The sequence below is a fragment of the Salvelinus fontinalis genome, chromosome 17 (assembly GCF_029448725.1).
Source record: "Salvelinus fontinalis isolate EN_2023a chromosome 17, ASM2944872v1, whole genome shotgun sequence".
Taxonomy (NCBI): Eukaryota; Metazoa; Chordata; class Actinopteri; order Salmoniformes; family Salmonidae; genus Salvelinus; species Salvelinus fontinalis.
The window spans coordinates 38464996-38479282 of NC_074681.1; the positions used below are offsets into that span (position 1 = coordinate 38464996).

The 14287-nt window shown below is 42.2% G+C and overlaps 1 protein-coding gene across 5 annotated transcripts in view; it reads right to left on the reverse strand.

Moving 5' to 3' along the window:
- Nucleotides 1–11271, reverse strand: part of LOC129814311 (cAMP-specific 3',5'-cyclic phosphodiesterase 4D-like) — a 57297-nt gene extending 46026 nt beyond the window's left edge. For 4 of the 5 annotated variants that reach the window (XM_055867361.1, XM_055867360.1, XM_055867358.1 and 1 more), the window contains exon 1: nucleotides 10555–11271. In XM_055867361.1, the coding sequence (XP_055723336.1) occupies nucleotides 10555–10772 (218 nt within the window). In that variant the 5' untranslated portion in view covers nucleotides 10773–11271. Of the gene's footprint in view, nucleotides 1–3290; nucleotides 4348–10554 lie in introns of those variants that run through there. The other variant, XM_055867364.1, reaches the window with a different exon arrangement.
- Nucleotides 11272–14287: the final 3016 nt, after the last annotated feature.

Sequence of the window (14287 nt, forward strand, 5' to 3'; positions counted from 1 at the left end):
ATAGTTAAATAGAGCCATGAATAATAGCTATTCTCATGAACAGCACTATTACATAGTTAAATAGAGCCATGAATAATAGTTATTCTCATGAACAGCACTATTACCTAGTTAAATAGAGCCATGAATAATAGTTATTCTCATGAACAGCACTATTACATAGTTAAATAGAGCCATGAATAATAGTTATTCTCATGAACAGCACTATTACATAGTTAAATAGAGCCATGAATAATAGTTATTCTCATGAACAACAAGATTACATAGTTAAATAGAGCCATGAATAATAGTTATTCTCATGAACAGCACTATTACATAGTTAAATAGAGTCATGAATAATAGTTATTCTCATGAACAACAAGATTACATAGTTAAATAGAGCCATGAATAATAGTTATTCTCATGAACAGCACTATTACATAGTTAAATAGAGTCATGAATAATAGTTATTCTCATGAACAACACGATTACATAGTTAAATAGAGCCATGAATAATAGTTATTCTCATGAACAGCACTATTACATAGTTAAATAGAGCCATGAATAATAGTTATTCTCATGAACAGCACTATTACCTAGTTAAATAGAGCCATGAATAATAGTTATTCTCATGAACAGCACGATTACATAGTTAAATAGAGCCATGAATAATAGTTATTCTCATGAACAGCACTATTACATAGTTAAATAGAGCCATGAATAATAGTTATTCTCATGAACAACAAGATTACATAGTTAAATAGAGCCATGAATAATAGCTATTCTCATGAACAGCACTATTACATAGTTAAATAGACCCATGAATAATAGTTACTCTCATGAACAACTATAAAATAATACCATGTATTGTTGCGGAATAACTCTCTGTTAACTCTGTTGTAAAACTCTGTCACAGACTACGAGAATCTTTGTAGATTAAAATGTTTCCTATGACACCAATTTAGACTTCCCTAATCCCTACATGAACTCCACTTTGGAACGGGTTGGCGAGACATGCGGCAAGACATGTGGCGATACTAATCTGGTCATATTATGGGCGAGTGTTCTGTTCTGTTGTCTGTGCGCTAGATCTCTGTCTTTGATCTGCTCATATGATTGTGCCATAATCACAGCTGGAGGACTGCTTGGAGGCAAAGGGGTAAGACTGAGATCAAAAGACAGAGTTACTAAAGCTCCCCCATCATATTTTCATGTCTCTAATTTATAGTGAAAATGTGAATTTTGGAACAATGGATTAGGTTATATGTCATTTCAACGTTGGCTTTTTATTATTTTATTATTTAGTTAATAAACCAGTATCAATATATTTTCTTGGAAAACTTGGGGATTTGAAATGGGTAACTGCTGTATATGTAACCCCCCCCCAAATATTATCAATGTTATAGTTACCTGACAATTCTGACTACTTTAGTGTGACACTATGGCTAACCCTCATTGTGTGTGTGTGTGTGTGTGTGTGTGTGTGTGTGTGTGTGTGTGTGTGTGTGTGTGTGTGTGTGTGTGTATGTGTGTGTGTGTGTGTGTGTGTGTGTATGGTGAAGGGGTCTATCCTCATATGGGATCATGGCATGTCTGATCATCGTGACTCTGCTTGGCTGCGGCCCATCGCCCCCCAAGGAAAGACATCAATGGACACTGGCTGTGCCATCGATACCCCGGTCCCAGCGCCCTCAGGGTGGGACACCCAGAACTACAAAATGCACCACGGCGAAAACAACAAAAAGCACCACAGCAAAAACGCACCACAGCCAAACTACAAAACGCAGCATAGTGAAACTACAAAACGCACCACAGCAAAACACACCACAGCCAAACTACAAAACGCACCATAGTCAAACTACAAAACGCACCACAGCCAGATTACAGTGCCATCACAAAATGCCCTAGAACATAACAAAATGCTCAACACTCCAAAATACTCTATAAAAACATTGAAAACACACCACAGAAAACTGCTGAAACTAAACAAAGAATAGCAACACCACCAAATGACAGAGCTTTGGCATCAACATTGGCTTCTCTTGTCACCCACTTCAGGGTGTTTTAGCACCAACTAAAATGCTGAGTATGTTACTATAAATAACAATCCCGTGGCATATCACAACTTCCCTGAAAGGCAAAAAGCACAAAGTGAGCACAAAGTGAGCACAAAGTGATACAACTGAAACCAAATGTAGACAAGTGCAATATGTTAGAACTGTTAGGGATAGCACTTCTGTACAGCAGTGAAACTTTGGTTGTTAAAAGATACAATGATTTGGGGGGGGGAGTCTACTTCTCAATAATATTCCTCGATGATAACCTTATGAAAGTTTACTATCCACTACATTAGAAACCCTTTGGTATCACCAACAACAGGTAAAAAAAGAGGCAACACATAAAACAATCATTATTAAGGATTAATTCATAATCACTATCCTTATTTAATGATAATTAATTATGTCTTACTGGTTACAGGGATAAAAATGTAATAATTTGTCATGCGTAATGAATATGAAAACAACTTATAATAGAGAACATACAGTCTAGTATTTGTTAGTGATGGGGGGATCGATACAGTTACATACTGCGATATCATTTTTTTACCATATTATATCGATACTTTGACTCCAAGTATCGATTTGTAAAATGTTGTTTTGTTGCTAGGTAGCGTTAGCTAGCGCTACACTCTTAGAAATAAGGGTTCCATAATAGTTATTCGGCTGTCCCCATAGGATAAGTCTTTTTGGTTCCATGCAGAACCCTCTGTGGAAAGGGTCCTAAATGGAACCAAAAAGTGTTCTACCTGGAACCAAATAGGGTTCTTCAAAGGGTTCTCCTATGGGGACAGCCAAAGAAGCATTTTAGGTTCTAGATAGCACCCTTTTTTTCTAAGAGCGCAATCGGCAGTACCTGCGCCAAAACTCCAGTATTTCTCATCATACAGCTTGTTCTCCATCTTCTTTTTCAATAGTGAGCCAACATGTTTTCAGCACATTTATTTCCATGATTGATCAAAACTCATTTTCTCGTGCTCTCTCTTATCTCTCTGCAGCAGACATGCAGTGAGCAATATGTTTGGAACATCAAATCGTAATATCGAATTGCAATACATAATAGAATCGTGAGAATTGTGAGAATCGCAATACATATTGTATCGGCACCTAAGTATTGTGATAATATCGTATCTTGAGGTCCCTGGCAATTTCTAGCCCTGGTATTTGTACAGTACACACACACACACACACACAGTAGAGTTGTGTCAGCAAGTAACTCATCACAACAAACAGCTTACACCACAGGACTGTACATACCCAATGCATGAGTGCCTTCGAGAGGAGGGGTTGCTATGCACAGCTTTCCTGGGGAAGCGAGAGTCTTTGTTCATCATTGGGCCGGCTACTTCAAAGAGCCAAAGGTACCGGTGGAATTCAGAGACGCAACAGCCTTCAGATGACAGGGGATGAACAGAACGGACTGCAACATTTATGTGGCCTTTCTGGGTTGAATGTGAATGTCCAATGTCTATTGGTACTGTTCAGTTACAAACTAAACATGGTACACCTTTGTGAGAACAATCGGTCCACAAAAATGTACTGCATCTAGCAGAGACACAAGAGGGATTAATTCAAGTTCTGCACGGTCAATAACAGGTTTTCCATGCAATTCCTGAGAAGAAGAACATGTTATGATAAAGTAGTGCCTTCATTGAAAAGCAGAAAGCTCAACTGAGCCACCAAAGTTCTTCAGGTTCTGGTCCCTGCAGTGGGGATATGTCCTCTTTTTTTTTTTTACTGATAAAGTTCACCTAACTCTGTGTAAACACACCTAAAAAGGCAGAATGATGCCTGTTAGGAGCCCATCTCAGAAAGCATATGAGTTTACCAACGTGCCAAATCAAATCAATTTAAATTGTGTCTCATATCAGCTGTCAGCGCAGGTCTGGAGCTAATTCCCTGCTTGTTTTCCGTTCTGCTCACCAGCAAGAAGCCGAGATAAACTTTTCACTTTTACTCCTCGCATTCCTAAATAGGTTAACAGCAAACTCAATCTTCCCAATAGCCAGAGGACTGACAGGGGGAGGGTGCGAGAGTCCTCCAAATAGGGTCCAAAAGTCGCCTTAAAACAAATACTGCGCTGATCTAGAGCCCAAGAGCTGCTTCTTTCTTTGTTCAAATAAAAGCTTGAAGAACTTAATAAAAATCAAGAGAGACAGAGAGAAAATAATCCCAAAAATGCTCCCAGGAGTGTGTGGCCCCTCAACCGTCTATATCAGACTCTCCTCTCTTCTGAAACTGCTGGGACTAAACTCTGGCCTGGAACAAGAAACAACAACACTTATTCCGCCTTGGAATAACAGACAACAACACTAACTCTGCCGAGAGAGAGAGAGAGAGAGAGAGAGAGAGAGAGAGAGAGAGAGAGAGAGAGAGAGAGAGAGAGAGAGGGAGAGGGAGAGGGAGAGGGGGAGAGAGAGGGGGAGAGAGAGGGTCATAAGATGAGAAGTTGGAGCAGTCTGAATGGTGCTAGGGGCCGGGTTGTACTGCTGAAGCCTACCGGGACTATGCTAGTGAAGGGGGAGGCAGGAGAAGAGAGGTCTTTTCTAAACCCAGATGCAAGCTTCCATTGCGGTCCTCTACGGATGCCTCGTCTAGTTCCCTATAGCTCCGCTACAAGCCACACTCATAGGACTGACCTGCTTCCAAATGAGGCAGCGACAACTCACCCCAGTAGCTCAATAAAACTGTGTTTTTTAAAAATCCAATAGATAATGGGAGGGGGAGGTGTCATGGACATGGAGTTCTGTCTGAGTGCTTAAACTATGGAGCGGCTGCGGATCAGACTTTTCCCTGGTCTTTTTTTTATGTGCACTAGTCCAGAAGCTTCGACGCACGTGTTTATTCTATATGCACAGTCTGAGAGCAGGCTACTCTGGCGAATGCTGCTTGTTTAACCCTTTACACTCATGGGAATTGGCCTATATGGATAGGGTTAAATAGAAATGTTTCTTACAGAAGAAATATGAAACGCATGTGCATAACCATGGTGGCAATTGAAAGGGAGCAGGTTGTCATGCTGAAACAGCAAAGGGCCTTCCCCAAACTGTTGCCACAAAGTTGGAAGCACAGAATCGTTTAGAATGTCATTGTATGCTGTAGCATTAAAATTTCTCTTCACTGGAACTAAGGGGCCTAGCCCGAACCATGAAAAACAGCCCCAGACCATTATTCCTCCTCCACCAAACTTTACAGTTAGCACTACGCATTCGGGCAGGTAGCGTTCTCCTGGCATCCGCCAAACTCAGATTTGTCATGCCAGATGGTGAAGCTTGATTCATCACTCCAGAGAATGCGTTTCCACTGCTCCAGAGTCCAATGGCAGTGAGCTTTACATCACTCTAGACGCTTGGCATCTTAGGCTTGTGTGCAGCTGCTCGGCCATGGAAACCCATTTCATGAAGCTCCTGGCGAACAGTTCTTGTGCCTACATTTCTTCCAGAGGCAGTTTGGAACTCAGTAGTGAGTGTTGCAACTGGGGACAGAAGATTTTTGCACGCTACACGCTACAGCACTCGGCCGTCACGTTTTGTGAGCTACCACTTACGGCTGAGCCGTTGTTGCTCCTAGACATTTCCACTTCACAATAACAGCACCTACAGCACGAGCAGGGCCAACTGACTTGTTGGAAAGGTGGCATCCTATGACGGTGCCACGTTGAAAGTCACTGAGCTCTTCAGTAAGGCCATTCTACTGACAGTGTTTGTCTATGGAGATTGCATGGCTGTGTGCTCGATATTATAAACCTGTCAGCAACGGGTGTGGCAGAAATGGCCAAATCCATAAATCTGAAGGGGTGTACACATACTTTTGTATATATAGTGTATGTCACCTGTTAAATCCACTTCAATCAGTGTAGATGAAGTGGAGGAGACAGGTGAAAGAATGATTGAGACATGGATTGTGTATGAGGGTGAATGGGCAAGACAAAAGATTAAGTTGGGGGGTGCAACTCAATTTTAGGAAGGTCTGTTTAGTAAACTCAATGTATATGCATAGTCATCTTTCCCCTCTTCATATGTCCTTGAATGTGCCCCTGGTTGTGAGTCCTCAAGTTATTCATATGAAAACAGACTCATATTGTTTATGGTCATGCTTCCTCTGCAGTAGTAAGATAATGTTTACGTGAAACAAATATCTCCTGCAGCTGGTTTGCAGCAAAGGAGGGCAGGCCTGTATGTTGCATGAGGCTCCAGAGTGACTAAGACATGGGTGGGCAACATACGGGATTACTGTCAAGGAAACACATCAATCCAACAATCTGAGCATAAGCCCAGAGGCAAAAAATATGTATCTACAATACATAATATAGCAGCCTCTGGTGGAAATTAGAGGCATTACATTGTTTAATTGTTTGTCCAATTTCCAAAAGCGAGGGACAATTTTGATCCATAACATGATTCAAACATTGGCCCGGATGTAGTTTCTAACTGGAACACTATGCAAAGCCTTGTAAAACCAGTCCCAGAGCCTTGTAAAACCAGTCCGAGAGCCTTGTAAAACCAGACACAGCGCCTTGTAAAACCAGACCCGGAGCCTTGTAAAATCAGTCCCGGAGCCTTGTAAAACCAGACCCGGAGCCTTGTAAAACCAGACCCGGAGAGCCTTGTAAAACCAGACCCGGAGCCTTGTAAAACCAGCCCCGGAGCCTTGTAAAACCAGTCCCAGAGCCTTGTCAAACCAGACCCGGAGCCTTGTAAAACCATACCCGGAGCCTTGTAAAACCAGTCCCGGAGCCTTGTAAAACCAGACCCGGAGCCTTGTAAAACCAGTCCCGGAGCTTTGTAAAACCAGACCCGAAGCTTTGTAAAACCAGACCCGGAGCCTTGTAAAACCAGTCCCGGAGCCTTGTAAAACCAGACCCGGAGCCTTGTAAAACCAAACCCGGAGCCTTGTCAAACCAGACCCGGAGCCTTGTAAAACCAGACCCAGAGCCTTGTAAAACCAGTCCCGGAGCCTTGTAAAACCAGTCCCGGAGCCTTGTAAAACCAGACCCGGAGCCTTGTAAAACCAAACCCGGAGCCTTGTCATACCAGACCCGGAGCCTTGTAAAACCAGACCCGGAGCCTTGTAAAACCAGTCCCGGAGCTTTGTAAAACCAGACCTAGAGCCTTGCTTTACTATAAACAGGCTACTGTTGTGTTCAAGACAACTGTCTGGTGACCTAGACAGAGAACGAAAAACCGTACCCCAAAACAAAAGGATTAACCTAAGCACACTCAGTGTAAAGGGACAAGGATGTGGGGTTTTGCACTATGTCATGTCTGTTGAGTGTCATACAGAGGGTAAAGCAACTGCAGGAGAGTTGAACCACCTGGAGGCACTTGAAAGTGAATGCCGTTGGGGTCAGGCCTTGATCATTTACGCCTGCTAACGCCAGACAGCACTTAACAATCCTCAAGACCAGACAAACAACAGGACTGAACAACATACAGTACCATATGATTGAAATGTGTTGCTAATGAAACGAGCATCAATGCTATGAAAAAAGGAATGCCTCACCTGACTTTGACCCAGTCAAAGGTATTTTTCTAACAATCAACTAAAAAACTGTTTGAGGTGCAGTACTTTCATTCATCGCTCAGAAATTACGTTTTACATTTATTTTTTACTGTGACTCACTTTTACTAGGGAAGTGCCTGTCAGTCCAGCCGTTTTTCTAATGCAATCAACATAAAGCACAATGCTTGACAACAAAGCATCACATTACACCGGAAGGAACTACTGTGGTTTCCTCCAACATGGTCTCCAACATTTCCCTCAAACTAAAACATTTATCGTCTCCTGCCCTGATAAACTTAAGCTGCCTGTCTGTACGTTTTTCCAACAGACTGCTAGTTTGTTTAATTCATCCCCTTTTCCAGCCATCCTGCTATAACTCATCTCCAGCAGTTTGTTTCGTTCTCGTTGTTAGGGGCACTGTACATTCTCAGGGGCTCAGGCCCTTCATAAGGCTCCGTCCCTACAGGATGGCCCCTCTTTCTAATTATAGTTTTAAGAAGACCAAATTTCCATGAGATGGACAGATCTGAGATAAACCATAAAGATGGAGTGCCTTTCTTGGTTTATATCACACACTCACAGGCAGGACCATTAGGAGTAATGTTTAAATGCCTGAGCAAAACCTAACCCTAACCCTAACCCACCAATAAAATGTATTAAAGATGTATGAATCCATAAAATAAAATAAAAGTGTATTTATATGCAAATTAGAGGCTAACATAGGTGACAAGGTTTTGTACCATGTCAACAGTCTCAGGGTTTTTACGTTTTTCATGGTTGCTAAAACGTTACTTTGCTTCCAACAATTCAGAGACACCTCTTTAACAGTCCTGTGTGCTTACTTCTTACTTCTTGTGAGGGTGTGTGTGATGTTGATGAGTGCAATTTTCTCCGTTCTCCTAAACTGCACTTTGCACAAGCCACACATGGTGTATAAACTGGAAACACCCATCCCTCTGAGGCAGACACTGTCACAAACATATGAGAAAAAAACCCGGTGAGTGTTTTGCTGTTTGAAAAAACTGTCCTACCCACAAAACATTTATTTAGCTCCAACGCAATTAAGGTCAAGTGCTCTTTAATCGGCCTGGCTGCTTCGTCTCTTCAACACAAACACAGTAAATATTTGATTTGCATCAATATCATGGGTTATGACTAGTGGGAATGGTGTAACAGGGTCATTAAACTAATCCTATCAATAGGCTTAGTCAGAGAAGGGCTTGAAAAGCGTCCCTATCAGGCAGCTGTCCTCATTAAGTACTACTAGAATGAGCGTGGCTCTGCCTTTTCAGGGGACGTCGCGCATCACGTTGCTTTCTAGTATCCGAGCAGAAAAGGTGACGAACCGCCGCGTATGACAAAAAGCCACCTAGTCAAGAAACACATTTGTACTTGACAATGCAGAAGAACTTGAGTATACTGTACGACTCAACTTCAAAGAGAGTCTTAAACTTAGGCCTAACCAGGTTCTTGGAGGAGAGATTGACTTCATCACTACTTGTTTTTGTAAGAAGTGTTGACACGCTGAATGTACCGAGGTGTCTGTTTAAACTAGCACACAGCTCAGACACCCATGCATACCCCACAAGACATGCCACCAGAGGTCTCTTCACAGTCCCCAAGTCCAGAACAGACTATGGGAGGCGCACAGTACTACATAGAGCCATGACTACATGGAACTCTATTCCACATCAGGTAACAGATGCAAACAGTAGAATCACATTTAAAAAGCGGATTAAAATACCTTATGGAACTGCGGGGACTGTGAAGAGACACACACAGGTACAGACACACATACGCACTCTACACACATGTACACATGGATGTTGTATTGTAGATATGTGGTATTAGAGTAGTGGCCTGAGGGAACACAATGTGTTTGGTAAAGTGTTATGAAATGTAATGTGATATAATATTTGAAATTATATATAACTGCCTTAATAACTACCAAATATAAATAAAAATGAAATATTGCAAGTTTGTCATCAGTGAGCCCATGTTCAAGGACTGTATATTGAACTACAAATAAAACCCCGGTCACACAATTGCGACAAATCTTCAGTAAATGTATATAGTATGTTGTAGGCTTAATGCAAATTTACATAATTGGCCTATATTTTTTTCACCTCAGCAGAGCACCCAATGAATAAGCATTTGGCAGACCAACCAAAAACGGACTAAATTCACATTTACTTGGGAGTTTAAAAAAAAACTTTATTTAACTAGGCAAGTCAGTTAAGAACAAATTCTTATTTACAATGACAGCGTAAACCGGCCAAAACCTAACCCGGACAACGCTGGGCCAATTGTGCGCCGCCCTTTTGGACTACCAATCGCAGCCGGTTGTGACACAGCCTGGAATCAAACCAGGGTCTGTAGTGACATCTCTAGCACTGAGATGCAGTGCCTTAGACTGATGCGCCACTCAGGAGCCCTACTTGAAGAATATCATGAACACCTAATCTAATTTGTTTTGTTAGTCCACAAGAAAAACAAGGACACGTGTGCAGATTAAAGAGGGGATGAGATTTTAAAAATTAAACAAGCAAAATCCAGAGAACAAATCTTTTATATTTCACAATATTGAGTGTAAATCTGTTTATTACAACAACTCTAGTGTATGAAGAGGACCTTGTAAAACCATTTCATGAAAGCTCCTAACTTTAAAGAATCCATAATATATTTTTTCTAATTAACAGTTACTATGTGCAAAACACAACAAAGAAACAAGGCTCTGACTAATTTAGACCACCTCAGGCCAGAAGAAATTCTGCTCATACACAACAAAGGCATCTATTCAAGCACAGCACAAGTCAGTACTTTCAAAAGTAATTGTTAGCTGCAGTATAAAAAACCCTCACTGCTGACTTAAACTTCAGATCACCTTTAGAAAGGGTCTCGAAGAGTTTTCTTCTACCACCTTTGAAGGTTTGCTCTCTAAACACAACGGGGTAGTCACACAACCCTGAGGGACCCCAAGCTCAGATAAAACAGGCATGGAACACAAGGAGGTCTCTACCTGGGAGTGTGGGCCAGAGTGAAGCGCCTCTGTAGACTAATGCTCCGGTTCATCAGCAGCTTCCTGAAGAGCAGCGGGGAGTCACGGGGGGACATCTTGGGGGATGTGCCTGGCGATCTGGGCTTGAGTTGGATGACTGGAAGCCTGCTGACCGGCACCTCCTCAGACTGTTCTTCGGACCGCTCCTCCTCAGAGCTCTCAGAGCACGCTTCACTCATGGCGTCAGTCGTTTTCACTCAGTTGTTTGATCCTGGTTCCCTCTGTCCCTTTGTCCTGGGGGTGGCAGGTAGCCTAGAGATTAAGTGTTGGGCCAGTAACCGAAAGGTCACTGGTTCAAATCCCTGAGCCGACTCAGTGAAAAATCTGTCAATGTGCCCTTGAGCAAGGTACTTAACACAAATTGCTCCTGTAAGTCGTTCTGGATAAGAATGTCTGCTAAATGACTAAAATGCAAAAAATTTAAATGTCCTGGCTTGGCTATGCTGTCCTGGTGAATCTCATCAACCGTGAAGCTTGGCTGTTCCAATCCTCCTCTCACAAAACTAACTGGTCAGCGCAGAGGCCAGTAAACCTGGGTTTATCTCTCCATTAGTCAGGGATACAACTAAAACTGACTCTAGAAAGTGCTCTGATAAGAGCACCTGAAAAAGCTAGACAGCGCTCTATCTGACCCTGTCCTTAATTTGAAAACAGCCCTGTCTCTCTCCAAAGATCATAGTCGTGGTTAATGGACTCAAACATTAGTGCAGTGCAATCCCTCCCCTGCCTGCCCAGGCTTTTGTTTACATAACTGCTAGGCCTTCCCTCCCTCCCTCCCTCCCGACTAAATATGGACGTCTGATTTACAGTGAACGAGAGGCATGACAGATCACCCCCTCCCCCTCCCCTTGCCAGAGCATAGCACTGGTCCACTTCAAACTATGCTCCATAATAACTTCCTCTCTCAATTTCTCTGAGTATAAACATTAACCCTGCTCAACTTAACATTACTCTGGTCTAAGTCCCAGCGCTATTGCGAAGTCCAAAAATCCATTTTGCCTTTCACATGCTCACAAGTCTACCAGGAAAAGTCACATGAAGGGCCCGCGACTATAAAAAAGTCAGGGTAGATAAAATGATAAAGAGCATGGGCCCTGTCACGATGGCTCTCTCTATCTGTGACTAGAGTACTCGCGTCCCTGGGGGGCTTTGTTTATCAGGAGGAAAAGAGAAAAGGTTTTCCTGCGATCTTACGACTTGCAGCTGAGCACCGCGCTCCCCAGAATAACCTAGGAGTCAGAACATCTGACGCAGGAGGAACCTATGACAGCCAGCCGGGTAGAGGCTAAGACAGTGTTGCCTTTTAAAAACAGGCTCTTTTGGTTCTCTCGCAACTATCAACGAGTGTCCTTATTAAAGAACACCAATCCTTAACAATGGGACTGTGGTGAAAAGAGCTACTCGACCCCTTTAGGAGAGACTGGCACACCACTTTCTAACAGCCACAAACAACCATCTCAGGGTAAATGATTAAATGTCTTAACCAACCTGCTGTTCTAAAGTTATCTCTTAAATTAGAGTAACATTTCAAGTTAGCCTTCGACAGATCACCAAGGTTCGTTTTAAGAAAATATTGAATACAGCTCAATTGAAATGCTTTTGTTGCGTCAAAAGGATTAGTTTTTTTAGCTGAAGTTGATTTTGGCTTGCAATTCAGACAATGCTAAAGTGGGCACAAATTAACCCAATTTTTGGGGAGGATAATCAACGCTAATATTAGCCAGTGAAAGCATCATTTTGGGTTGCAGTCACCCCTGGCCCTTGGACTACTTCCAAGAAAATATAATGAAAATGTTATATTTGGGCAAACTATCCCTTTAAACACAGCTATTTTTCAGTGTTAACCAGACCAAAATGACCTGACCATATACAGGGATATTAGCAGGACATAAATGATGGCATATCTTTGCTTTCGAAAGAAAGCAGCGTCTTGTAATGCTTCCCATGAGAACAAGCATGAGGACGATGACTGGAGATCTCAGCAGTTAGGTCAACATAAAGGCTATAAATAACCACAATCCATACAGTTAAGAGGAATGCACAGTGCCAACTGTTAAGAGTACTACACTCTTAGCGCCCAGTTCTAAAGGTTTGACGTTAACAGGATTGATCAGGTTTGTTTTAGATTCCATTGAACTACATACTAGTTTGAGAGTGTATCGTAGCTACCAATCCAGTCACTTCAATTCCCCTGGCACTGCATCAAAACTGCACTTGCAACTTAACATGCAAGCACATGGCCGTCTCGCAAGACAATATGGCCACAGTGAGAAGCATATAAAGACTGTGAGGCACTGTTGTCAATGCTGAGTGTTTTTAATGTTTTGTATACTCAGTGTATATTATTATGATTTTTATTTTGGGGCTTTGGGGGCCTCCTAGTGGTCTGGGGCCCTAAGTAACCACTTATGTTGCTTATGCCTGGAGCTGGCCCTGTAATTTACATTTAATTTCTGTAGTTGCAGTTGCAGAGCTGTCATAGATCATTATTGGGAAAATGGCGTTCCATTGAAGACATGTCAAGAATGAAGTTGATATTTCTATAGCTTGTTCATACCAGACCTTCAACAGAGCCAAGCAATGTCCTTAATTATTCAGTAGGGCTCTTTCATGTGCATATTGCATCCAGTAATATGCTATCGGGAGTCAGCAAGGACTTGTATTAGGACCATTTTACTATTTCAAAGTATCAAAATATTGTAATTTATTTTTAGGTTGAGGCAAGCATAGCACGAAAGATATAGAAAGCACTACTCCAACTGAGAGGATCTAAACGTCTAAATATAGCCCACCTTTATCTGCTACCTTTCCCACTCACTCTGCACCACACCACAGGGAGAAGAGGCTTGGAAAGCCCCAGCATTCCAAACAAACAACCAGACTGACAAAGACCTATGAGGAAAGAGTCATAAATTGGTTTGGAATTGGGCCCAAGAGCAACAACAAAAAACATTTCACTTACTGGAGAGCCCTGGAAAAGCAGCCGGTGATGGTTTCCAGGCTCCTAGTGAAGTGGAGGCCGAGCGAGGAGGACTTGGAGACGGGCTGTGCTTGTTCTGCGCTCTTTCTGACGTCCTGGGTGGAGTGTCAGCTGTACAGAAGGGGGAGTTGCAGTCTTCCAGAGAAGAGGCTTTTGACAGTACAGGTGAGGTCAGGCTTGAGTATGGGTTCCATGGAGTCCTCCTCTGAATGTTCTTCATGCAGGTTAAGCATTTTCCCACTGGTCCTGGATGGGAGTGAAAAACACATTAGAACACTAGCAGTGGCCACCTAAGGCCTGAGATTGCGACTCTATGGACAAAACTTATATCTGACTGTTTGTTAACATTTTTGGGGTTGCTTGGTGTTTGTCCACCCGTCAAGCTCAATATGCCTACATCACAATGCCAACATTTAATATACGTTTCCTCAATGTAAAATATGACCGTCTCAGAAACTCAAATGGAATCTCTTAATAAAACGTTTTTCCATTTTCAAAAGGTGCCACAACATAACAATAACAAAAAATACAAAATGTTTTATATACCAAAATACCTTCAAACCAAATGTATTCCTTCACTCCACTATTTGGAAATAAACCTAACAAATCTATAGAATCAAACACAAGACAATAAATGTCTGTACGTTGTACTTAATTTGAAGACTGGGAGAACGATGACAACAGTAGATAAGAAACTCTAAATTGGTCTACAAA